This window comes from Taurulus bubalis (genome assembly GCF_910589615.1).
Source record: "Taurulus bubalis genome assembly, chromosome: 19".
In the NCBI taxonomy this organism is placed as follows: domain Eukaryota; kingdom Metazoa; phylum Chordata; class Actinopteri; order Perciformes; family Cottidae; genus Taurulus; species Taurulus bubalis.
In genome coordinates, this window is record NC_136607.1 from 18914535 (window position 1) to 18942136 (window position 27602).

Sequence of the window (27602 nt, forward strand, 5' to 3'; positions counted from 1 at the left end):
CAATGTTTAGCAGTCATTATGTTAATAAAACAATAGAAATACTAAACAATTAATGACCATTTTTAGTTTCCCGTCTGGTTTCCAAAGTGGTTCTTTAGTTTCTTCAGTCCTTATGAGATCAGAGCTGAAACCATTAATCAATGAGTCGATCGATACCTAATCAGTCGGTTCTCTGTGTCAGCTTATTGTGTCAGATATCAATAAAACGGAATAAAAAAAAGACATCTGAAGATGCCAATCAACCAATAAAATGATTTCATAGCTCAATGATAATGGCATAAATGTGTATTACATTTATCCATTAATCAATCAAAGGTAATTGACAACCATTTAGATATTTAATTCAATTATCAGACAAAAATATCAAGCTTTGATTCCAGCTTCTATTTGATTGATTTCTATTAGGCTTTTATTTCTGCTTTATCTTTTAGTTTGTTATAGTAAACTAGATATATTTGGGGTCTGGACCGTCTCCGTATGCAGTAATATTTATATCATGAAGTAGCCATACATACTTTGTATTGGATAAATACACAAACACCTCTCTGAACAGTAAACATGGGGGTGAACAGGTGATTAAAGTGACAGCTGATAATATTATTGTGTTTCTTCAGGAATCAGCGTTCTCTTCCTCGAACATGAGCTCCAGTGCGTCCTCAGGTGAGCCTCCTTCTGCCTCCAACACCTTTTAGAGCTGCCGTGTGTTGACTCACCTGTCTGTCCACAGCGGATGGCACCGATAGGCTGTGTGTTTCTGAGCGCGCTCAGTCCGTCCCGTCTCCGGTCCTTCACCTGCGGCAGCTTCCTGCTGACGTCTCTGAACAGGAAGTGATCGCTCTGGCGCTTCCTTTCGGCCGAGTTAGTCAGCTGATCACGCTCAAGGCCAAAAACCAGGTAACGGCTAACTGCTAATAGCTAACGGCTAATAGCTAACTGCTAACGGCTCACTGCTAATAGCTAGCAGCTTACTGCTAATAGCTAACTGCTGACATCCAACTGCTAACAGCTAATGGCTAACAACTAACTGCTAAAATCCAACAGCTTACTGCTTATAGCTAACATGTAACTGCTATCAGCTAACGGCTAACATCTAACTGAGATTCAGAAAAAAAATGTCTGAACGTTTCAAAAGTTTAGTTTTAGGAAAATTTATTTATCAAATATGAATAAAAACAGACGTGTTCTTTTTATTTTGTCTTTCTATATATTTTAATTTTTTCTTCTTGTATGTGGCTCTACTTCTGAATATACTATATATATAATTTTATATATTTGTGTCTCATTTTGATGCAAGAAACTTCTCCTTATTTAATTTATTAATATTTGTTTCCATTAACTCATTAATTAAACATTATCACTTTTTTTAAGGCATTTTTAGAAATGGCGTCGGAGGAGGCGGCTGTTACCATGGTGAACTACTACACCTCGGCCCCACCCACCATCAGGAACCAGCCAATCTTCATCCAGTACTCCACCCATCGCGAGCTCAAGACCGACAATCTGACCAATCAGGTGAAGAGCTGTCCCTCTAGCCCCGCCCTTTCAGTTTTTGTTATTTAAATCTTTTTGTTGAGTCAAGATTAATTTACAGAGCAATTCATTAACTATAACAGACAGATTAAAGTAACAATATGGTGATATTTTTTATTTATTTTAAAGTTTTCTTAACTTAATTGATGAAAAGTTAGTTTGATTTTAAAATATAAAACTCTTAAGTATACTGCATTTTTTTAAACAACTATTTCAAATATATTTGACACGTGATTGTTCTTTTCAATCCTCCTTGTTGACAGAGAGCAGCTTTGCAGGCCATCAGTGCAGCAGCAGTGCATTCTGGGAACATGGCGTCGGGGGGAGAGGGGCGGGGCTTAGCTCCCGGTCAGAGTCCCGTCCTGAGGATCATCGTGGAGAACTTATTCTACCCGGTGACTCTGGAGGTCCTGCAGCAGGTGGGCTCATTCATGAGTATATCGTTGTTATTGTTCTTGTTATGATTATTGTTGCTGTTATTAATATTGTTGTTTTTATTAATATTGTTATTGTTTATATATTACGGGTTATTATTGTGTTTTCAGATCTTCAGTAAGTTCGGCTCGGTGTTGAAGATCATCACTTTTACCAGAAACAACCAGTTCCAGGCACTGCTGCAGTTCAGCGACAGCGTGCACGCTCAGCACGCCAAGGCCGTGAGTCACGTGCACGCTCTCACACACAACACGCTCTCACACACACGCTCACACACACACACACACACACACACACACACACACAAGCTCTGGACCAATCAGATCCCTTCCTGTCTCCAGGCACTGGGTGGGCAGAACATCTACAACGGCTGCTGCACGCTGAGGATCGACTCCTCCAAGCTGAGCGCGCTCAACGTGAAGTACAACAACGACAAGAGCCGCGACTTTACCAGAGCCGACTTGCCGGCCGGAGAGCTGGACCCCGCCTCCTTCGGTAAGAGAGCCTCTGGTTGGATAGAAGTCCTATAGGGCGGGTCTACGGGTGATTGACAGGTCCACACCAGAGAGACTCTTCCTCATATGCACACTTCCTGTTCACTGGTTGGTAACAACAGTCCACTTATATACCGTGTGTGTGTGTGTGTGTGTGTGTGTGTGTGTGTGTGTGTGTTACAGGTGTACCTCTCCCTCCGTACGGAGCAACAGCTTTCCAGCCGACCTTCCACCAACACACAGGTGAGAATATATCCTCCTCCTCCTCCTCCTCTTCCTACTCCTCCTCTTCCTTCAGCTCCTCTCCCTCCTCCTCCTCCTCTTCCTTCAGCTCCTCCTCTTCCTCCTGCTCCTTCTTCTCATCTTTCTCCTCCTCTTCCTTCAGCTCCTCTTCCTCCTCCTCCTCTTGTCTCTGTGTCTGTTGTAAATAAAGTTGTTCCTCCTCAGGTCTGTCCATGGCGGCCATGTCTCCTCCCCGCGTCTCCCTGCAGGTGGCGCCTCCTGCTGGTCACTCGGTGCTGCTGGTGTCCAACCTGAACCCTGAGGTCAGAGGTCACACAGTCACAAAGCAAGCGACCAATCAGAGCGCAGCGCTGTGCACTAACGTTATTGTTTGTCTCTGCAGAGCACGACGCCGCTCGGCCTCTTCGTCCTGTTCGGTGAGCAGCTCAAATACAATTAATCATTAATATTAATTAGTCATTAATAGGATTTTGTAATAATTATTCTGTATTAACATAATTTTTTGAAAATTAATTTATTGTGGAGTCTTTCCTGTTATCCTGAAGAGAAGTGATTGGTTTGTTATTAATTTATTATTGATTTGTTGTTTCCAGGTGTTTATGGGGACGTTCAGAGAGTTAAAATCCTCTTCAACAAGAAGGAGAACGCTCTGGTTCAGATGAGCGACGCCACTCAAGCTCAACTCGGTTCTCCTTCTCCTTCTCCTTCTTCTCCTTCTCCTTCTTCTCCTTCTCCTTCTTCTCCTTCTTCTCCTTCTCCTTCTTCTCCTTCTTATTTAAGAAAATATTCACCTGAAAGACGTTTGGTAGAAAAATTATCTTTTAGATTAAATTAACGATCTCAATGTTTACTGAACAGGTTTCTTACGTCAACAGATTATTATTTAACATTACGCTTCTGTTGATGGAAAATATTCTAGTCATGAAAGAAACTATTTAATAAGTCAAAGAAATACCCAAAAAATATTTACAAATAATAAAAAGGTTTATATTATTACAAACGGCTGCATGTTGACAGAAAAACCTCAAAAGTCAGTTAAATAATTAAATGTATTAATAAAATTATATATATATACTGTTAAAAAACTTTACGTAAAACAACAACTGCAGAAATTTGAATTGATAAAAATGATAAAATAAATACTTTTATAAAACACTGAAATAAAATGTATAATTTCTGACTAAATGGAAAAATGTTTTTAAATGTTCTAATCAAGTCACTTTCCTCTTGAACCGTTCTTCACGTTTCTTCTTCTTCTGTTTCCGAGCAGCCATGAGTCACCTGAACGGGCAGCGTCTCCACGGCAACGTGATTCGGGTGATGCCGTCCAGGCACCCCGTGGTGCAGCTGCCCCGCGGGGGGGCGGGGCCAGAGGAGCAGACGCTGACCCGGGACTTCTCAGGCTCCGCCCTCCACCGCTTCAAAAAGCCCGGATCCAAAAACTTTAGCAACATCTTCCCTCCGTCGGCGACGCTGCACCTCTCCAACATCCCGTAACGTTTATGTTTACGTTTGTTTATGTTTACAGTTTAGATCCTGTGTCTTTACGTATTATGACTTTCTAGAGTTTTTATTTCATTTTCATGCAAATGTATATTTTTACACCATTTAAAGACAAATAATCTGCTCAATGAGCTCGTTCTCCTTTTGGCGACATTAACCAATCAATAACACTTATTCCTTATTAATTATTTCTTATTGTTTATTACTTACTATGTATTGCTTATTACTTATTGCTTATTATTACTCATGCAGGTCATCGGTCAGCGAGGAGGTGTTGAAGGATTTGTTTTCCTCCAGCGGATTCACAGTAAAAGCCTTCAAGTTTTTCCAGTGAGTAACAACAGTCGACCTGCAATCCTGTAAACGTAATGATGTCACTTCCTCTGATGTCACTTCCTCTGATGTCACAGGAAGGACAGGAAGATGGCTCTGATGCAGCTGGTGTCTGTGGAGGAAGCCATCGAGGCGCTAATCGCTCTGCACGACCACCAGCTGGACCACAACCAGCACCTCCGGGTCTCCTTCTCCAAGTCCACCATCTGACCTCCTAGTCTCCTTCTGACCTCCTAGTCTCCTTCCCCAAGTCCACCACCTGTCCTCCTAGTCTCCTTCCCCAAGTCCACCATCTGTCCTCCTAGTCTCCTTCCCCAAGTCCACAATCTGACCTCCTAGTCTCCATCTGACCTCCTAGTCTCCATCTGACCTCCTAGTCTCCTTCTCCTACTTTTGACTGACCCCAACCCATTTATCTGACCTTTGACCCTTGGAGCTCACTAGCTGGTCTTCGGGGCTTCTGATTGGCCCACGGTGGGAACGAACGGACCAATGACAGCTTTCTGTGCCTACAAACACTCTGACATCACAGTAGCGGATGACGTCACAATGCAGGTCGCCATGGTTACAGAGGTTACACAGCACATTCCTGAGCAGACTGAGCTACCAGTAGCCGTGCATTGTGGGTAATTGAGTCCAACAAGCCGCTAATGTGAGCTGAGCTGTTTTCACCTGAATGTTAAATTAATGTGATGAAAGAAAAAATGCTTTTTCTCAAAATCCCCAAATAATGGAATTATATAATATTTTGTTTTTCTTTTCTTTTTTATTTAAAGCTACTCAGCATGAATACTAATTTAATCAGTAAATTGTCAGAAGAAATCTATTGACATTTTTTTTATTTATTGCAAAAGCAAAATTAATAAATGTTCTCTCAATTTTTAAATCATTGTTTTTCTGAGCTCTTTCAACTGAGTTGATTTTATTTTTTATTCGTAAACTGCCTTTTTATCTTCTGAAACATGTCAAATTGAACAAGAGTTTGTTTCCACGTTCGTCAGCGACCGTCTGATCGGCTTAAATTATTATTACGGAGATCGTAGAACTTCAGATCTCAACAAATGTCTTCTGTGCCTTATTTCTATGAATTATTGCTGTTTCTTTATTAATCTGCTGCAGCGTTCGGTGGCGGTTTTGTTTCATTGGTTCAGAATCATTTTGTGTTTTCTGTCATTATTGGGTGTTTTTTATTCATGAATGTTTTTACTGTCCAACATGACAGAAGTAAAGCTTTCAACGTCCGCCTGTCCTGTGTATTTATATATATGTGTATGTGTATATACATGTGTATGTGTATATGTCTGTATAATATATATATATATATATATATATATATATATATATATATATATATATATATATATATACAGACATATTCACATATATATTTGTGTGTAACAAGCTGAGCTGTGATTGGTTAATCTTCAAGTTTCAGACCCTTTTTTTCTATAAAAAAAAATTTAAATTAAAATCCAGCTCGTTTTTTTTTTAAATTTTCTAATTAATAAAAAATCCTTTTGGTTTGGATGATTTTCTGTAAACAGGAAATAAGCCAAAATTAAACGGAAGCTGCTGTTTCCCAGTTCACATTCTGACCTCTGACCTATTTAACATTATTAAATATTGTGAGGGAGGTGGAGCTCTGCTTGTTGGTTTGCTCAAATGCAGCGTGACGACAAACATAATGGAATTTTATTTCAAAATTAAAGTTTTTCATTTGGTCATTTATTTGTTTCAGCAAAAAGATTCAAAACATTGTTTTTTGTAATTGTTTGGTTTTCCTTTTATGTTAATTAGATTGTATTTTCAAAAATGTTACGTGATCATTCTGTAACAGCAGAAAAGGTCACATTTTGCGAAACTTTTAAAAGCGTTTTCAAATTAAATTTGGTAATTCGGAAGCCTTAAAAAGCAGGCATGGAGTCAAGCGAAAGTTTGTGTGCCTTTTTAATTGGACCAACGTTGTTTAAGTGTCTAAGTTTCTACTGTTTTAACGCACAGTTTTGTAATTGTTTATGTTTTCATGTCTGAACTTTACTTGTTTAGTGAATGTATTTTATTTTTTGACATCACATCCTGTTTCAGGGCTACATGTGTCGGGATGTCGTAGAATTCAATGTGACTGTGCATTTACAACTTTTCATATAGCCACGCCCCTATCTGCATGTAGCCCCGCCCATTCCATCAATCAAAACTGCAATCAATTAAGACCAAAGGAAGCCGACAGAAGGTTTTAACTCTCTAGTTCCGCCCGTTCTTTGTAAGATTTCCCAGCATGCATTTCAGAACTTCATGAAACTGTTCTTGTTGGCCAGAATATGTTATGTTTAAAAACTTGACCAAAAAAACACATTAAAGTAACGTTACACTTGTTACACATTAATGTGACGTTACACTTGTTACATTGTAACACGTTAATGTGACGTTACACTTGTTACATTGTAACACATTAATGTGACGTTACACTTGTTACACATTAATGCGACGTTACACTTCTTACATTGTAACACATTAATGTGACGCTACACTTGTTACATTGTAACACATTAATGTGACGTTACACTTGTTACACATTAGTGTGACGTTACACTTGTTACATTATAACACGTTAATGTGATGTTACACTTGTTACATTGTAACACATTAATGTGACGTTACACTTGTTACATTGTAACACATTAATGTGACGCTACACTTGTTACATTGTAACACATTAATGTGACGTTACACTTGTTACACATTAATGTGACGTTACACTTGTTACATTGTAACACGTTAATGTGACGTTACACTTGTTACATTGTAACACATTAATGTGACGTTACACTTGTTACATTGTAACACATTAATGTGACGTTACACTTGTTACACATTAATGTGACGTTACACTTGTTACATTGTAACACATTAATGTGACGTTACACTTGTTACACATTAATGTGACGTTACACTTGTTACATTGTAACACGTTAATGTGACGTTACACTTGTTACATTGTAACACGTTAATGTGACGTTACACTTGTTACATTGTAACACATTAATGTGACGTTACACTTCTTACATTGTAACACATTAATGTGACGTTACACTTGTTACACATTGATGTGACGTTACACTTCTTACATTGTAACACATTAATGTGACGTTACACTTGTTACACATTAATGTGACGTTACACTTGTTACACATTAATGTGACGTTACACTTGTTACATTGTAACACGTTAATGTGATGTTACACTTGTTACATTGTAACACGTTAATGTGACGTTACACTTGTTACATTGTAACACGTTAATGTGACGTACTAAAACCCTAGTACGTAAAACACTTACTGAAGTAACAGCAAACATTTGACATGTATTATGAAGTAAAGACAACTATGGTCATTTAAAAAAAAAGTTGACTTGTAACACTTTTACGTTACACACTTGTATGTAACGCGTGACTATACTGACCCGTGTAATTGTAAGTACTGTAACACGTTAAATACAAGTTGAACTTGTGTCTGACATTCTTGTGACGCGTTACAATACCTGGAACTTGTAAGTTACTACCTCCAACGGGTTACTTGTAACACAATACGTGTAAGTTACTACCTGGAACAGGTGACTTGTAACACAATACTTGTAAGTTACTACCTGGAACAGGTGACTTGTAACACAATATTTGTAACTATACGAATTGTAGGATGTTACATGTTAAATACTAGAGCTGTATGTTACACACGGGGTACAATACTTCTGACATTACATACGTGTTGGAACTATATAGATGCAAGTACATTTTTCAAATTGTATACCGATTATAAGTTATTAAAAGCAATGTATTGTACTAGTGCGTTACATACAAGTATGTAATATTTTACACTACAAGCTGAAGTACAGGTATCGTCAAGTGTAGTGTTGAAATGAGACTAGTGTGTATCTTTAAAGCTTGTATAAACGTTACAGTACAATGCTACTTGTTATACCTGAAAGGTTTTGTAATGTTATAATACTTTTATTTTACAACATGAAACTCGTCTTTGACGTACTTCACTTGTCACATTACACAATACGTGTATTGTGAATATTTAACATGTTACATGTATTGAACATGTTACATGTTGAATACTTTGTACATTTAGTGCAACATGTTTTAATACATGTTCATATAAACAGTTGCAACATGTAACAAGCCTGTGTATTTACGTTGAGTACTTGCTACATGTTATTATTGTGTAATTATACGTGAAACAAGTATTGTTACTTGTAATATGAAGACATGAAAACATAAAACTGTCTCGTAAGTATTTGAAATGATTGAAAATATATTTTCTCAGACTCGCCTGAATACATTCAAATGTTTTCAGTTCATTGAAACGTTTTAAAACTTTAGAATTTATTTTCAAGTTCTCTCTCCAAATTTACGTTAAATCTTTTTTTCACTGCTGAACTGTTTTGTACCGGAATGTGTCCGTTGTTTTTCGATGCTAATGAATGTTAAGTACTAGTGGTGCATTGTGGGAGCAGGTAGGACTATTGTTGTTATATTAAAAATGTTTTATATCAAACCAGTGCATGAGGGGAGTGGGGGGGGTTCTGTGCTTGATTTTTAATTTATTCTGAAAGTCAGACAGGAAGTTGTAGCATGAGTCACTGAATAAATACATAATATGGCAACCAATGGGTGTCCTTGGTTTCTGCAATCTGACCTTCCGGCCAATTAGATTTGTGGAACAGTTTCAACAAAACACATTGAAGTTCAGTTTTGAAAGGATAACACTTTATTGTTCCTGTGGTGACACAATCATTCACTGTGATTGGTCGGTTCGCAGACTACAGCAGATAATTGTCATAAAAAAACAACCAAAAAAACAACGACAATAAACAAATAAGAATCCTAACGATCCTATTGGACGACGGCGACCGAGGTTCGTCCGACTCGTAGCTGATGTCATCAACCAAACCCCCGTGGCTACGCTAACAGCTAACAGCTAACAGTGAAGCGTCACAGCTTAAAAAAACACCGCGATCGTACACACGCACACACACACACACACACACACACACACACACACACACACACACACACACACACACAGTGTTTAGACTCTGCAAAGCAAAGTTCAGAAATGTGGATTATTATTTGTATTAATTTTTTTGGTCCTGTTTTTTTTCTCGATGTTTTCTTGAATCACTTGAAATGTCTCGGCCGTAAAGTGTCAGAATACTGGAATTAATTCAGTGCTGAACTGTGTTAGTCTTTTTGTTGGGGAAGGGCTGAAAACATAACCAAAAACAAAATATATATAGAAAAAAAAGAAAAATAATTTGATCACAAATCAACAAAAATCCTCTGGTCTCATTGGCCAATGGTTTTTGTTTTCGTGGCAACAACATTCAGAAGAATTAAAGACAATAAGTTAAGACATCGTTGTCAGAGAGTTTGGATCTCTTAATTATAAATATTATTCAGATTTTTCTATAATAACCAATTTTGTAACTATGACAAAAAAGTTCTCACAAGAAAGACATGAAGTCATTTAAAATTAGTTCATAATCATGAAACTCATGAAAAACTAAATAAAGATATTTTTATTTCGTCGTGACGTTTTCGTGGAATACGTAAATAAAAATGTTGTACTTTTGTTATCTTGTTTTATAATTAATAAACATTTTGTAATTATGAGAAACAGAACACAAAGCTAGAAAAGGTTTTTTTTTTTTTAGTAAACGCAGTCTGTAAAATTAAACTTATTTTTGTTCATTTTGTTCTTTTTAAGACAAAAGTCAACGACTTCATTCTCGCTCCTCATTGGCTGATTGTATTTTTTTTTTTTTTTAAAGCTGCACAAATCAACATATTTCATATTGACACTCAGAAAACTGATCAGAGACGTTTTCTTGCTGTTTATATTGTGTTTGATGTTTTCTGATTTACATATTGACTGATTATTGATATTCTGTTTGATAAGTTTTGAGAGAAGAAAATGTCTCCATATAGTTTTTCTTTATGAAAGATTCACACGAATAATCAGACTTATTTTTTAGGCTCTTTTGTCTTAGTTTTTTTTTTTTATCATTGCAAAAATCCTGAAAGCAAATAACTTCTGTAATAATTAATGAACTGAACTCTGAACGTTTATATCAACCACCGCGGAATACTTTTAAACACAACTTCCTTAATGGAAGGGAAATATTTTAGTTTGAAAACAAATCAGTTAGAATTTATGGAAATATTACAGACACAAACAGTCAAAAGGAATATGTCAATACTATAAATTCTGTTGTATTTAAACACAAAGTATTCAGTCGTGATAAAACGTCGACGTTTCATATTCAGTTCTAATTATTTTAGCTTCCATAAGAAAACTTCACAAACGCTCAAAAGCCAATCAGGAGACAGAATTCTTCCTCTCTCCTGATTGGTTGATTTGTTTTCTCTGATCAAAGATCAGACAATTCAGTGCGATGCATCACTCCCTCGCATTTCTTTTTTACCTCCATCCTGCGCTCTCATTGGCTTGTTCTGGCATCATTTAGTTTTAGCACCAAAAAAAACATAAATAGTTAAAAATGCGTGCACACACACACACACACACACACACACACACACACACACACACACACACACACACACACACACAGAGACACACACTTAATTTTCTCTCATAAAAAACAAAAAATCATCAGTCTCTTTCTGTCCTCCTCTTCCTCCTCCTCCAGAAGAAGGGGAGGAACCATGTTCACTAGACGTCGAGGATCTCCTCGGCGGTGCCGCCGCAGCGCAGCCGGTAGCGGCCGGTCCTCCAGCTGATGGTCGGGTCCCACAGCGCCGAGAGGAAGATCTGCACGGCCATCGACTCCCGGATGAACCACGCCACCGCGAAGTCCAGCTTGGAGAAGCACAGCGGGCCGCCCTGCAAGATGACGTCATCGATCAATAACCAATACGTCCGTATGACTAACCTTGAAATGTGTGTGGGCATTTATTTTTTATTGTATTTTCAATGTGATTCGTTTTTTTTTTAAACTATTTGTTCTTCACACAAATATATATGTTATATAACAATAATAAAATATGCATAATGTTTATGAAATAAAATCATAACCAAACATCTTGCGTGAAGATATCCTTTCAAAATAAATGTCAAAAATAACAACATCTGTAAGTATACATCCAGGGTCAAGAAAAACACCTTTCAAAATAAAAGCATATAATTTTGTTGATTGTACCTGAACGCCAGTCAGCTGGATGTAGTCTGATATAAACCAGGCGAGACAGTGACACATGAAGAAGACCATCATGTCCCACCTGCAAGACACAATTGAGTTCATATACCATTTTTTATATATATATATATATATATATATATCTCCCCCCTAAGGCACCAGAACACACCGAGATCAGAATTAACTCTTATAACCTGAATGTAAATGCAATTGAATAACATTTATTTTGTAGTAAATTGTTAACTAACTAGTTAATATCTGCACAGGACAGCCACATGTGAAGGTGTTTGAGACAACCAGGTGTACCTGAACACGTAATGAGCAGCCCAGCCAATGATGAGGCTGGCCAGGAAGCACTCGGAGACGGGTTCCAGCACCGTGCCGGGAAGCATATTGATCCTCAACTTCGTCCACCTGAAGACACAAAACACGACTTTAATATATCTCTTGAAGAAACGTCTGTATACAAAGCACCTTAAAGAAGCACATGTAACCACAGAATATATAGTAATAACTAATAATACATTTAGTCTCCTCATTGAATATTTAACATGTATCTTCACAGTAAAAAAAGAAATAATGTCCTAAACTCGAAGAGGTAACTTATTTTTTCAGACATTTTCACACAAACATTTAGTGGTAAAGACGAAATAATCACATTAAAACTATCTATAAATGTATAACATCAATTAAAAACATTTCATGTATAATAGTTGAGATTTACAGGAAGCACTTCTGAGGTCACCTGATCATTCGGGACTGGAACTGGCCAATAGAGTACGACCCAGAATTCTGCATCGCCACCTGTGTTGCCATGGAGAACTTCCAGCCTCTGAGGAGAGACAGTCAAAAATGATCAATTTCCAATTTCTTTTTTTTTCCTTTTTTAAAACAGGTAACCCAGCCCGCGCTAACGCTAGCATGCTAACCGGTCAGCGATGGCTTTAGCCATGAAGTAATCTTCGGCGATGTACTGAGCGAAGGCGACCAATCCGCCAGCTTGGTCCAACACGTCCTTCCTCATCAGGCACGACATCCCCGTCACGCACTTTATGCCGGTCACGTTAGCCGAGATGTAGGAGCGAGGGTGGGACGTCCCAAAATACACCTGCAACAGACGAGACGATAATAAACAATCATAAAACAACTATATGTCATCTGCAAATCACTGGAGAAAATAAGATAACAATATTTTTTGCAAGATTATTAATAGAAATAGAAAAAAGTAAAAGGTCCTAAAATAGATCCTTGTGGAACACCTTTTTCAACAGTTAAATAATCAGATTGATCTTGATGAAAAGAAACCAAATTAAACCAAAGTGCCTGTTGAGAAATACCAGGAAGCAGGAAGTTTATCAAGAAAATGATGAACCAAACAGAAAAACTTGCTTATAGCAATACAAAAATGCACCTTTAAATTGCCCTCTTCGTTGGTGAATCTTAAAAGAGTAGTTTTAGTAGAAATAGTTCAACCAAACAGGAAATCATCCGGCGTTAGCATCCAACAGTTAGTCAGCGGACGTAAAAAACAACAGTAAACTAATGATAAACAGACTCGGCATGACGTTAGCTTGTTAGCCGTACCTGCTCCAGTGTAGCGGCAAATCCTTGGCGGTCGGCAACATACGGTAACCCATGGACCAATCCCACCTTCTCTGTCATCTGATTGGTCATATCTGTCAGGGAGTCGGGTTTCACTGCCACACACACACAGACACACACACACTATTAACAATGATGAATAAGTCTCAAGCTTGTCCGTTAGTGAAAAACTAAAACGTAACCTTACCTCTGATGCCGCTGTCACAGATCCACACAAGGCCATATTTGGCTCCTTCATAGCCCGGCATCAGGTTGTTGATCTTGGGGTTGATTCCAACTTTCTTCCCTCCTGAGAACAAAAAAACAGGACATGCTAACATTAGCTGCTAACAATGGTCTTTAAATAAGTGAGTTAAATGTTGTTGGGAGAATTCAGTTACTACAAGAGAACATAAACATATGACAGAATAAACAGAAGTCTTTTCTCACCAATGAATAATCGAGCGTCTACGTTGGGATATTTGCCCAACAACTTTTTACAAACGTCAACGGCTGGATCATCTTGATCCTGAATGCACAGCAGGATCTCATACTGCAAAACAAAACATGTTGAAATTAGTGCACAAATCCCTTACAGGAAACAGACCAGGTTTAGTTAGTTTGTAGCTTCTGGCAATCAGATGGTAGTTTGGGAAATTATCGGACGGCAGACGAGGAAGTCGGACGGCAGTCGGGGAAGTCGGACGGCAGACGAGGAAGTCGGACGGCAGACGAGGAAGTCGGACGGCAGTCGGACGGCAGTCGGGGAAGTCGGACGGCAGACGGGGAAGTCGGACGGCAGACGAGGAAGTCGGACGGCAGTCGGGGAAGTCGGACGGCAGTCGGACGGCAGACGAGGAAGTCGGACGTTGTCGGGGAAGTCGGACGGCAGTCGAGGAAGTTGGACGTTGTCGGGGAAGTCGGACGGTAGGCGAGGAAGTCGGACGGCAGTCGGGGAAGTCGGACGGCAGACGGGGAAGTCGGACGGCAGACGGAGAAGTCGGGGGGAAGTCGGACGGCAGACGGGGAAGTCGGACGGCAGACGGGGAAGTCGGACGGCAGTCGGGGAAGTCGGACGGCAGACGAGGAAGTCGGACGGCAGACGGGGAAGTCGGACGGCAGACGGAGAAGTCGGGGGGAAGTCGGGGAAGTCGGGGGGAAGTCGGGGAAGTCGGACGGCAGACGGGGAAGTCGGACGGCAGACGGGGAAGTCGGACGGTAGTCGGGGAAGTCGGACGGCAGACGGGGAAGTCGGACGGTAGTCGGGGAAGTCGGACGGGAGTCGGACGGCAGACGAGGAAGTCGGACGGCAGTCGGGGAAGTCGGACGGCAGATGGAGAAGTCGGACGGCAGACGGGGAAGTCGGACGGCAGACGGGGAAGTCGGACGGCAGACGGGGAAGTCGGACGGCAGACGGGGAAGTCGGACGGCAGACGGGGAAGTCGGACGGCAGTCGGGGAAGTCGGACGGCAGATGGGGAAGTCGGACGGCAGTCGGGGAAGTCGGACGGGAGTCGGACGGCAGACGAGGAAGTCGGACGGCAGTCGGGGAAGTCGGACGGCAGTCGGACGGCAGACGGGGAAGTCGGACGGCAGACGGGGAAGTCGGACGGTAGGCGGGGAAGTCGGACGGCAGTCGGGGAAGTCGGACGGCAGTCGGACGTTGTCGGGGAAGTCGGACGGCAGTCGAGGAAGTCGGACGTTGTCGGGGAAGTCGGACGGCAGGCGGGGAAGTCGGACGGCAGACGGGGAAGTCGGACGGCAGACGGAGAAGTCGGACGGGAGTCGGAGAAGTCGGACGGGAGTCGGGGAAGTCGGACGGGAGTCGGACGGGAGTCGGGGAAGTCGGACGGGAGTCGGGGAAGTCGGACGGGAGTCGGACAGCAGACGGGGAAGTCGGACGGCAGTCGAGGAAGTCGGACGTTGTCGGGGAAGTCGGACGGTAGGCGGGGAAGTCGGACGGCAGTCGGACGGCAGTCGGACGGCAGTCGGACGGCAGTCGGGGAAGTCGGACGGCAGTCGGACGGCAGTCGGACGGCAGACGAGAAAGTCGGACGGCAGACGGGCAAGTCGGACGGCAGACGGGGAAGTCGGGGGGAAGTCGGGGAAGTCGGACGGCAAAGTCGGACGGCAGACGGGGAAGTCGGACGGCAGACGGGGAAGTCGGACGGGAGTCGGGGAAGTCGGACGGGAGTCGAACGGCAGACGAGGAAGTCGGACGGTAGTCGGGGAAGTCGGACGGTAGGCGAGGAAGTCGGACGATAGCTGGAAGGAGTTAAGTGGTATTCAGGGTCAGTTGAGATGGTAATGAGGTGTTAGCTTCACCTTGGGGTAATCCAGTGTAAAAAACGTCTCCAGGTTGGAGATCAGGTTTGGATCGACGCCTTTCAGCGGCTTCAGCAAAGAAACTCCTGCCAGCTGCCCAAACGGCTGTTTGACCTCCGACCTTTTCTTGTGGAGGTGGAGACGCCTGAAAGTGACGGAGACACAGAGAGTTCAGAAACCAGGGTCCCGTAACTCAAAACCAGCTAGCTAGCTAGCTAAAGTTATTCTGCGGTTTCAATACTTTGGATCCCTGACAGTCAACAGAATGAATCATGCAGTTTATTTAGAAGTGAACTATTGATATCATGGTTAACACTAATCTCTCTGTACCTGCCCTCATCCCCTCAACACTCCCTCATTCTGTGTGGACATTATGATGCTTGTCCCATTATAAATCACTCGTCACATTATTCTCAGAAAAGGGACTGGCCCCTGTTACAAAGAGACTGGTGGATCGACTCTAATTGGACTCTTTGTCTGTATAAAGCCTCGATGTTCTGGGCGTGGGACCGAACACCAGCCTCCAGTTTTGAAACGCCAGAATGCAGCAATTCGTCCGGATTAAAAGGAAGTACAGGATTAACAAATCCAAATCTTCAGGATCAGAAATCTTGGGATGAGCTTTGAAACTTATTTCTTAGATCTGAATTAAATCCATTCCAACCGATTTAATCCTGTGAGATCCTTTTGAAACACCGACTTCTAAAATCAGCAGCAGGGGACAGAACCAACGAATCGTCCTCTTCGGTCCAGTTTGTCGCCGTCGTTTTTCTAAACTGATATTAGATTAACAAAGTTATCACATGGAGCTTTTTTATATATTAGTGACGTGTCACATGACTCCAGAGATCTGCAGCTTGTTAAAAGGACTAAAACAAGGACACAACTTTATTTTCCCTCTGAACACTGCAAGATTGTTGTTCAATTATAATCCAAAACATTCGTCAAAAAAATGTGTTTGGAAGAAGAAGAAACAAATCTTTCTTTCAGTCGCATCCAGAGAACTGAAAGAAAACTATAATTCCATATTTTCGCTTTTAAGATGAATCGTATGATAATGACGCCTTTATCATATTAACGTATTAATATAAGATGATGATTGGTAACACACACTCACAGTACACAGGATCAATACCGCAGTACACAGGATCAATACTGCAGTACACAGGATCAATACTGCAGTATAAGTAGTTATTCTAGAACAACAAAGAAAACCCAATAAACAAAGCATATAACAGGAAGTGATCACTGGTAAACAAAGCGTGACAGCAGCTGTGTTTCCTTGTGAGCGTGTGTCTGTCTGTCTGTGTCTCACTCTCTGTCTGTCTGTCTCACTGCCTGTCTCACTCTCTGTCTGTCTGACTGTGTCTCACTGTCTGTCTGTCTCACTGTCTGTCTCTCTATCTCTCTGTCTCACTATCTGCCTGTCTGACTGTGTCTCACTGTCTGTCTGACTGTCTGTCTGTCTGTCTCACTCTCTGTCTGTCTGACTGTGTCTCACTGTCTGTCTGTCTCACTGTCTGTCTCTCTATCTCTCTGTCTCACTGTCTGCCTGCCTGACTGTGTCTCACTGTCTGTCTATCTCTCTGTCTCACTGTCTGTCTGTCTCACTGTCTGTCTGACTGTCTCACTGTCTGTCTGTCTCACTGTCTGTCTCACTGTCTGTCTGTCTGCCTGTGTCTCACTGTCTGTCCGTCTCACTGTCTGTCTGCCTGTGTCTCACTGTCTGTCCGTCTCACTGTCTGTCTCTCTATCTCTCTGTCTCACTGTCTGCCTGTGTCTCACTGTCTGTCTGACTGTCTGTCTGACTGTCTCACTGTCTGTCTGTCTCACTGTCTGTCTGACTGTCTCACTGTCTGTCTGTCTCACTGTCTGTCTGACTGTCTCACTGTCTGTCTCACTGTCTGTCTGTCTCACTGTCTGTCTGCCTGTGTCTCACTGTCTGTCCGTCTCACTGTCTGTCTCTCTATCTCTCTGTCTCACTGTCTGCCTGTGTCTCACTGTCTGTCTGACTGTCTCACTGTCTGTCTGACTGTCTCACTGTCTGACTGTCTGTCTGACTGTCTCACTGTCTGACTGTCTCACTGTCTGTCTGACTGTCTCACTGTCTGTCTGTCTGTCTCACTGTCTGTCTGTCTCACTGTCTGTCTGCCTGTGTCTCACTGTCTGTCCGTCTCACTGTCTGTCTCTATCTCTCTGTCTGCCTGTGTCTCACTGTCTGTCTGACTGTCTCACTGTCTGTCTGACTGTCTCACTGTCTGACTGTCTGTCTGACTGTCTCACTGTCTGTCTGACTGTCTCACTGTCTGTCTATCTCTCTGTCTGCCTGTGTCTTACTGTCTGTCTCACTGTCTGTCTGTCTGTCTCACTGTCTGTGTCTCACTGTCTGTCTGTCTCACTCTCTGTCTGTCTCACTCTCTGTCTGTACCACTCTCTGTCTGTACCACTGTCTGTCTGTACCACTGACTGTCTCACTGTCTGTCTGACTGTGTCTCACTCTCTGTCTCACTGTCTGTCTCTCTGTCTCACTGTCTGTCTGTCTCACTGACTGTCTGTCTCACTGACTGTCTGTCTGTCTCACTGACTGTCTGAGTGTCTGTCTCACTGACTGTCTGTGTCTCACTGTCTGTCTGTCTGCCTCACTGTCTGTCTGTCTGCCTCACTGTCTGTCTGTCTCACTGTCTCTCTGTCTAACTCTCTCTCTGTCTGTGTCTCACTGTCTGTCTGCCTGCCTCACTGTCTGTCTCACTGTCTGTCTGCCTGCCTCACTGTCTGTCTCACTGTCTGTCTGCCTGCCTCACTATCTGTCTCACTGTCTGTCTGTCTCACTGTCTGTCTCACTGTCTGTCTCACTGTCTGTCTGTCTCACTGTCTGTCTCACTGTCTGTCTGTCTCACTGTCTGTCTGCCTGTGTCTCACTGTCTGTCCGTCTCACTGTCTGTCTCTCTATCTCTCTGTCTCACTGTCTCACTGTCTGCCTGTGTCTCACTGTCTGTCTGACTGTCTCACTGTCTGTCTGACTGTCTCACTGTCTGACTGTCTGTCTGACTGTCTGTCTGACTGTCTCACTGTCTGTCTGACTGTCTCACTGTCTGTCTGACTGTCTCACTGTCTGTCTATCTCTCTGTCTGCCTGTGTCTTACTGTCTGTCTCACTGTCTGTCTGTCTAACTGTCTGTCTCACTGTCTGTCTGTCTCACTGTCTGTGTCTCACTGTCTGTCTGTCTCACTCTCTGTCTGTACCACTGTCTGTCTGTACCACTGTCTGTCTGTACCACTGACTGTCTCACTGTCTGTCTGACTGTGTCTCACTCTCTGTCTCACTGTCTGTCTCTCTGTCTCACTGTCTGTCTGTCTGTCTCTCTGACTGTCTGTCTCACTGACTGTCTGTCTGTCTCACTGACTGTCTGAGTGTCTGTCTCACTGACTGTCTGTGTCTCACTGACTGTCTGTGTCTCACTGTCTGTCTGTCTGCCTCACTGTCTGTCTGTCTCACTGTCTCTCTGTCTAACTCTCTCTCTCTGTCTGTGTCTCACTGTCTGTCTGCCTGCCTCACTGTCTGTCTCACTGTCTGTCATTAAACATGCAGCTGACAAACGTGAGCAGCTCAGCGGAGCCTTCTGATTGGTTGCCGTTAAATCCGAGTTGCAGCAAGATGCCGAGACCTCCGTTTGGACCGCCGACCAAAGAGTTCCCCACGTTTCTCTCGCTCCATCAGTTTGCTTTGAGGAAGCTGAATTTTATTAATGATCATCTTTCTCCAGAAAGAGGAGCCGATGAAGCAGGAAGTCAAACGAGCTGCTTGTGCATTGGTAAAAAGTGAAAACAAACCGCTGATAATCAGCATCGATCTGTTCACACCTGATAATCCGCATCGATCTGTGCAGCAGCAACACGTTGGTGACTTTACATGAATTTGAGTGTAAATGTGTGGAGACTAAACTCTTATTTTCAGGATTTCCATTAAAAGTGGAAATAACATGTATTTGCGAACATTATTGCTTATTGTGTTTGAAGAACAAAAAGCAAAAAGTGAAACTCCGATCACTGAAAGCATTACGGAACTCATTCAGAACCTTGAACTGTGTGTGATCGATTGATTGATTGATTGATACTACGTTGATCGTATTGACGCCGAAGTGCAGAGCGACTCTCAACTATTCCACAATAACTTGGCTGATTTCTGACTGCGCGCAAACAACGACCGCGAACCAAAACAAGATTAAATCTCTACGTTTGGAGGTGCGATCCGGCATCAAACTGGAAATAAATGCGGATAACGCTCCCGAACCGAGCCGGAACTGGGCCGGACCCGAGAGGGTGACCGGAGAAAGAAAACACATTCAATCTGAACCCAACTGGAACCTTTAAACTGAATTAACTCACTAAGTGGGTGATGGCTGGCAGAGCTAGCCGGCTAGCGGTCAACCAGGAAAACGCCCAACAGATGACCGTTGATATACGGGGGGTTTAACCGGCGTCACTCCACCAGAACCCCGCAGAGAAACCTCACGTTTTAACGTTTAACGTTCAATCCTGAAGTCACAAACACCTTGAATAAAATCAGCAGAGATAAAGAAACAGGAAGCCGGAGCCCCGCTAGCTAACCGCTAGCTTAGCTTACACGTAGATGATGGACATGAAGTGCATCAGCCACAGAACCAGGAACAGGATGAACCCGAACACGGACAGACCCTGCAGGGCGAGGTCCAGCAGAACCATGGCGGCGGGGCTCCGGGCTCCGGGGCTCCGGCCTCTGGGTGGCACCGAGCGGGGGAGCGGAGCGTGCGAGACCGAGTCTGAGTGTGACGAGCTCGGCTGGTGTCGGCTAATGATCCGGCCTCCGGCTGGCGGCAGCGGGAGGGGGGGTCGTCAGGAACCAGTCCGGGTCAGGAGCTCCGGTAAACGGGGGGACGCAGAGACCCACGTCGGTGTCCGGGTCACGGTGCTCCGGGGGTGTTTGACAGTCACCAGACCGGCCGACGGTCAGCTGACCTACCGGGGGGGGGGGTGAGGGAAGGGGAGGCTGGGTAGCAACAGCGAACACGCCACTTCCGCTCACTTTCAAAATAAAAGCTTAATTAAACGGTCACAGGGAGCAGTTTGAGTGGAACAAATTATGATGAATAAAGATTACGATATATATATATATATATATATATATATATATATATATATATATATATATATATATATATATATATATAAATAAACTACATATACTACTATATACATATATAAACTACATAAACACAAATATTTGACCAAGTAGACAAACTACATCGTTGGATTTTTTTCTCTCTAAAAGATTAAATATTTACACATTATATTATTGAATACAAAATTTCACAGAGCTGCATGAACCTTTTTTTTTCAGGAAATCAGCTGATCGCTGGACCAGATGTATGACGACATTACCTTGTAAACTCCGCCCACACAGGTGAGTCAGAGGAATGGCAGCATCACTATCAATGAATCTGATGTTCCATGGAAAAAAAGTTTTCCACAACTCTGACTTGGACTTCAGAAGCTGCTGACTATGACTGTGATTATACTTAATATCCTCATTGTCTTTGTTATTTAAGTTCTTCTATTTTATAAAATATTAATTAAGTATATGTTTCTTATCTTCTGATGTTGTTTTCCAAGGTTTATCTGAAACTGTTATCCAGCAGCATGTATTTTAAATATAAAAAGCAAACCTTTTCGTTTTTAATTTCACTTACAATTTTTATATTTAGATTGTTTTTTCTTCTTCAATCTCATTTCCTCTCATTTGTGCATTGCATTGTGGGAGAATAGCGCCTGTCACCTAAGAAGCTGACCCGCTGACTGCTTTGAATAAAACTTTATTACGTCTCAGGCCGAAGACACACAAACATCGTTTTAATATCTGCCGCTCAGATATTCTCTTTGGACGGCGTGAGGGGAGGAACTTTATTGTGAAAGGCCCACGGACACTCAGCGTTCTCCTTCCAGCTCGCCTCCTGCGTGTCATATACTTCCTGTCGATCAACGATCAATAATATTATGATCAATAACATTATGAGGATCAATAACAACATGATCAACAACAATACGATCAATAACATTATAATCAACAACTATACAATCAACAATACGATCAATAACATTAGGATCAATAACAGGATCAGTAACATGGGGATCAATAACTGATTAATAACATGAGGATCAATAACATAAGGATCAATTACCAGAGGATCAATAACCAGAGGATCAATACCTTCTTCCAGATTGGCACGCTGCCCTTCAGCCGCTCCACGACGTGTCCGATCGCCTGCTGGCCGTCGCGGCGATGAGGAGACGATATCGCCACGACGACGCTGGCCTCGCCCACCTTCACCCACCTGAGGGACGAACCTGATCAATACTTCAATAATAAATAATCAACAGGTAAACCCCCTCAGCAGGTTTAACCACAGATAGAAGTCAGTGTCATTGAAACACCCATGATGTGTAGATTAATGTATTAATAGACGTATTGATAGACGTATTGATGAATGTATTAATCGCCGTATTGAATCGACGTATTACTGGATGCATTGATCGACCTATTGATCGATGCATCGATGGATGAATTGATAAGACGTATTGGTCGATGTATTGATGAATGTATTGATCGACCTATTGATCGATACATCGGTGATGAGCAGCGGCCATCTTGGATTCATAACTCGTGTGTTCTCACCCCAGTCGGTGATGAAGGCAGACGTGCGTCACGGTTGGCCAGCGCTCTCTGACGTCATCACAGATCTTCCTGAACTCTGATTGGGCCATGAGCTCGTACGCCTCGTAATCCAGACCAATCACCTTCCTGCCGCCCACCTCGTCCTCACGGGTCGTACCTACGCACACAAACACACACACATGCGCCCACACTTTATTTAAGATAAACAAAGTTTGTTCAAATAGACTTCCAATCATTCTAATTTGATAACATTTTCAACATTTTTATTTCCAAATGAATAATTCTGAAACATGTAAAGAATAAAATATTTTATATTAAAATGTTTGCAGATGAATATTCAGCCGTTAATAAATAACATCTGAACCTATAAACACTGAAGTGGCTCCACAGGAAGCGCTGCCGACGGCGTCGACCACTTCCTGAACAGAGAGCCAATCACGGCTCAGCTTGAAGACATCGCTCCGCCCCCCAGACTCGGCCATCTGAGACCAAACACATGAGGTTTAACAAACTGATGACCATCAAACACTTATTGATCTCTGATTGAGTCGGATCAATATCTCACCGCTCGTGTTTATCCTCCGCTGAGTGGCGGCACCACGGCAACCTCGTCCCCGTCTCCCAGGGTTACCACCTGGTCGCCGATGGCAACGTACTGCTGACGTACCGCCAACACCACCTGATGCTGCAGAAGAGAGAGTCTACACACAGACACACACACATAATACACATACATTATATACACATTATACACACACACACACGTTATTGATCGGTGTTCAGTGACCTCATCGATACCTCGGGTGTCGCTGTAGCAACAGCTTCCAGAGGTCTCGGCTGCTGATTGGTGTCGGCACGGCAACAAACTCCTCCTCCTTCACTCCAGTCAGCTCCACGCTCTTAGCGAAGTACAACACACACACCTGAAGAAGAACAACACACACACACCTGTTTGTATATTTATACTTTGTAGTCTGGACTCTATGGGGACTCTGGACCCTGGACTCTAGAAAGGGGACTCTGGACTCTGAAAAGGGGACTCTGGACTTTAGAAAGGGGACTCTGGACCCTGGACTCTAGAAAGGGGACCCTGGACCTTGGACTCTAGAAAGGGGACTCTGAACCCTGGACTCTGGAAAGGGGACTCTGGACCCTAGACTCTGGAAAGGGGACTCTAGAAAGGGAACTCTGGACTCTGGAAAGGGAACCCTGGACCCCGGACTCTGGAAAGGGGACTCTAGAAAGGGGACTCTGGACTCTGGAAAAGGGACTCTGGACTCTAGAAAGGGGACTCTGGACTCTAGAAAGGGGACCCTGAACTCTGGAAAGGGGACTCTGGACCCTGGACTCTAGAAAGGGGACCCTGGACTCTAGAAAGGGGACTCTGGACTTTGGAAAGGGGACTCTGGACTCTAGGAAGGGGACCCTGGACTCTAGGAAGGGGACTCTGGACTTTGGAAAGGGGACTCTGGACTCTGGAAAGGGGACCCTGAACTCTGGAAAGGGGACTCTGGACCCTGGACTCTAGAAAGGGGACCCTGGACTCTAGAAAGGGGACTCTGGACTTTGGAAAGGGGACTCTGGACTCTAGGAAGGGGACCCTGGACTCTAGAAAGGGGACTCTGGACTCTAGAAAGGGGACTCTGGACTCTAGGAAGGGGACTCTGGACTCTAGGAAGGGGACTCTGGACTCTAGGAAGGGGACTCTGGACTCTAGGAAGGGGACTCTGGACTCTGGAAAGGGGACCCTGGACTCTGGAAAGGGGACTCTGGACCCTGGACTCTAGAAAGGGGACCCTGGACTCTAGAAAGGGGACTCTGTACTTTGGAAAGGGGACTCTGGACTCTAGGAAGGGGACCCTGGACTCTAGGAAGGGGACTCTGGACTTTGGAAAGGGGACTCTGGACTCTAGGAAGGGGACTCTGGACTCTAGAAAGGGGACTCTGGACCCTGGACTCTAGAAAGGGGACCCTGGACTCTAGAAAGGGGACTCTGTACTTTGGAAAGGGGACTATGGACTCTAGGAAGGGGACCCTGGACTCTAGGAAGGGGACTCTGGACTTTGGAAAGGGGACTCTGGACCCTGGACTCTAGAAAGGGGACCCTGGACCTTGGACTCTAGAAAGGGGACTCTAGACCCTGGACTCTGGAAAGGGGACTCTAGAAAGGGGACTCCGGACTCTGGAAAGGGGACTCTGGACTCTGGAAAGGGGACCCTGGACTCTGGAAAGGGGACTCTGGACCCTAGAAAGGGGACTCTGGACCCTGGTCTCTAGAGGGGGGACCCTGGACCCCCGCTGTGACAGCTGTGCCTGGAGGCTGTTTAACAGGATCTGCCTCCTTGTGCTTCTCACGAGAGATTGACAGCCATGGTGCTGACATCAGCTCAAGCGAATCTCCATTTGGAATTCTTTAAACTTGAACAGTTCCCACCCTAACAACGTCACATTTATCTCAACAACGTATGGGAAGTAATAACTAAGATCAAAAATAACTTGACTTCATTTCGGCGTTAACATTGCCGATCAATATGCAGCGCACACACTTATAAAACGTGTATTGACTCCAGCTGCACGAACGGTGGCTCACGTCCGCCGACGTGGGAAGCGAAGTTAAATTAAGCAGAAACGTCAAGGCAGTCTGGCGATCCCTAAACAAGACAACGTTGGTCCCGCAGGTGAAACTCACCCGCGCACTCATGAAGAAGTCTGTAGATTCTGAACATGTAAAGAAACTTTCTCTGAAACGTCTGTTTACCAGCTGAACGTCACTTCCGGCTCCTCTTCTTCTTTTTCTTCTTCTTCTTCTATAAATTTGACTGGCGGATCGCAACCAACTTGTATAGGTGCATACCGCCATCTACTGGACCGGAGTGTCCTCTTCTTCTTCTCTGGCGTTTAACGGTAGTTGACGTTCACGTGTTACAACTAGCGCCATCTTGTTAGGGGTCAGACAGTTTTGTTGTGTTGTTGGTTGCTTTTGTCATTTGTTATTTTATTTAGTAGTGTTATTTGTTGATAGGGCAAGTGCTAAACATCCTGATCCACACTCCATACCAGTTGGTGGCGGTAATGCACCAAACAGTTGTTTGCCAACCGCCAATAAACCTCAAAAAAGAAGAAGAAGAAGAAGAAGAAGAAGAAGAAGAAGAAGAAGAAGAAGAAGTAGTAGAAGTAGTAGAAGAAGAAGAAGAAGAAGAAGAAGAAGAGGTCAGACAGTGGAATGTGTGCAATCTTACAAATATCTTTTACACTACATTTAATTTACCTCACGCTTTTTATCCAAAGCTACAATAGGTGCATTCAACCACGAGTACAAACTCAGAACAACAAGAATCAAGAAAGTACAATTTATTCAAGAAAGCAAAACTACAAAGTGCGATAAGTAAAGTGCTACTTTCTTTACTCAAGGTATCGTTGGAAAAGATGTGTTTTTAGTTTGTGACGGAAGATGTCAATGGGGAGCTCATTCCACCGTTGAGGAACCAGGACAGCAAACAGTCGTGACTTTGTTGAGGATGTTGTGTAGCATGTACCTACAGGATGTTCTGCAGCATGGACCTACAGGACGTTGTGTAGCATGGACCTACGGGATGTTCTGCAGCATGGACCTACAGGACGTTGTGTAGCATGGACCTACGGGATGTTGTGCAGCATGTACCTACAGGATGTAGTGTAGCATGTACCTACAGGATGTTGTGTAGCATGTACCTACAGGATGTTGTGTAGCATGTACCTACAGGATGTTGTGTAGCATGTACCTACAGGATGTTGTGTAGCATGGACCTACGGGACGTTGTGTAGCATGTACCTACAGGATGTTGTGTAGCATGTACCTACAGGATGTTGTGTAGCATGTACCTACAGGATGTTGTGTAGCATTGACCTACAGGATGTTGTGTAGCATGTACCTACAGGATGTTGTGTAGCATGGACCTACGGGACGTTGTGTAGCATGTACCTACAGGATGTTGTGTAGCATGTACCTACAGGATGTTGTGTAGCATTGACCTACAGGATGTTGTGTAGCATGTACCTACAGGATGTTGTGTAGCATGGACCTACGGGACGTTGTGTAGCATGTACCTACAGGATGTTGTGTAGCATGTACCTACAGGATGTTGTGTAGCATTGACCTACAGGATGTTGTGTAGCATGGACCTACAGGATGTAGTGTAGCATGTACCTACGGGACGTTGTGTAGCATGTACCTACGGGATGTTGTGTAGCATGGACCTACGGGACGTTGTGTAGCATGGACCTACGGGACGTTGTGTAGCATGGACCTACGGGACGTAGTGTAGCATGGACCTACGGGACGTTGTGTAGCATGGACCTACGGGACGTTGTGTAGCATGGACCTACGGGACGTTGTGTAGCATGGACCTACGGGACGTTGTGTAGCATGGACCTACAGGAACGTGTTGTTGCAGTAATGTTGGCAGTCAGGGAGAGTGTCACACGAGGTTCCTGGCAGTCGGGATCGGGCCAACACTGAGTTGTTGAAGGTGATAGTCAGGTCGTGGGTGGAAGATCCTTTCCTTGGAAGGAAATGTTGTTCAGTCTTGTCAGGGTTCATTTACAGGTTTCAGTCAGAGATGTCAGTCAGACAGGTAGAGATTCATGCTGCTACCTGTGATTCTGATTCAGTTGTGTGTCATCGGCATAGCTAAGGTAGGAAAAGACATGCAAGCAAATGACAGAGCAGAGAGAGTTGGTGTAGATTTGTAGATCATTTGCTTTGATCTTGTTCTGTAGTCGAACAAAACTCATCTTACATTACTGAAAGTCTATAAGTGAGAACATCTTAGTCTACTTATAACAAGTATAGTTACATCCATGATAGCCAACTCTTGTTATTATTATTTTAGTTTCCTGCCATATAAACTGGATGTTGATAGTTCTGCCTGCAACTTGCATGTCAACCAGCTCAGAGCACCAGAGGGGTCGGACGTTCTCCCTCCTGTCTCTCACCCAGAACACATTTATTATGCATATATGTACACATGTATATCTACAGAAGATGTCTGTGTCATGATAACAAGATCTATCTATGTTGTGTAATTGTTTAATTCATTCATCTTTAATTGATCATGTTTTTATTCAGTGATTTATATCAAACTGTTTGGTTCCGTTCTGCAGCTGATAGCCCAGCTGTCACATATGGAAGAATTAAATAGACTATGTAAGTAACTAGTAATAATTCTGATGATTAAGCTTGTTACTAAGCAAA

At 43.3% G+C, this 27602-nt stretch overlaps 3 protein-coding genes across 3 annotated transcripts; 1 reads left to right on the top strand and 2 right to left on the bottom strand.

The window, feature by feature from the left end:
* Positions 1 to 638: 638 nt before the first annotated feature.
* Positions 639 to 5780, top strand: LOC306751630 (polypyrimidine tract-binding protein 3-like; the record flags this gene model as incomplete). The annotated part of the gene is made up of 13 exons (XM_079235244.1): positions 639 to 660; positions 719 to 894; positions 1369 to 1512; positions 1794 to 1949; positions 2076 to 2186; positions 2307 to 2460; positions 2643 to 2702; positions 2907 to 3004; positions 3085 to 3118; positions 3296 to 3388; positions 3973 to 4195; positions 4458 to 4535; positions 4616 to 5780. The coding sequence occupies 13 exons, from the start codon at positions 639 to 641 to the stop codon at positions 4746 to 4748; spliced, it is 1482 nt and encodes a 493-aa protein (XP_079091370.1). The 3' UTR covers positions 4749 to 5780.
* Positions 5781 to 10475: 4695 nt separating this feature from the next.
* ugcg (UDP-glucose ceramide glucosyltransferase) lies at positions 10476 to 20382 on the bottom strand (the record flags this gene model as incomplete). Its single annotated transcript, XM_079235702.1, has 10 exons — positions 10476 to 11443; positions 11760 to 11838; positions 12063 to 12170; positions 12502 to 12588; positions 12686 to 12864; positions 13341 to 13453; positions 13546 to 13647; positions 13788 to 13890; positions 15662 to 15806; positions 20285 to 20382. 10 exons carry the CDS (start codon positions 20380 to 20382, stop codon positions 11273 to 11275), a joined length of 1185 nt encoding a protein of 394 aa, XP_079091828.1. The 3' UTR covers positions 10476 to 11272.
* Positions 20383 to 21499: 1117 nt separating this feature from the next.
* LOC306751975 (molybdopterin synthase catalytic subunit) lies at positions 21500 to 23071 on the bottom strand. The gene is made up of 5 exons (XM_079235662.1): positions 22935 to 23071; positions 22734 to 22851; positions 22370 to 22526; positions 21905 to 22028; positions 21500 to 21665 (listed from the first exon to the last, which is right to left on the bottom strand). Exons 2-5 carry the CDS (start codon positions 22849 to 22851, stop codon positions 21561 to 21563), a joined length of 504 nt encoding a protein of 167 aa, XP_079091788.1. The 5' UTR covers positions 22935 to 23071; the 3' UTR covers positions 21500 to 21560.
* Positions 23072 to 27602: the final 4531 nt, after the last annotated feature.

Coding starts and splice junctions, on each gene's coding strand:
- LOC306751975 (XM_079235662.1), bottom strand. CDS start 22,851: ATGGCCGAGTCTGGGGGGCGGAGCGATGTCTTCAAGCTGAGCCGTGAT. Junction 22,029..22,369: donor TGCCTTCATCACCGACTGGG/GTGAGAACACAC, acceptor TTCGTCCCTCAG/GTGGGTGAAGGTGGGCGAGG. Junction 21,666..21,904: donor GCGTGCCAATCTGGAAGAAG/GTATTGATCCTC, acceptor GTTGATCGACAG/GAAGTATATGACACGCAGGA.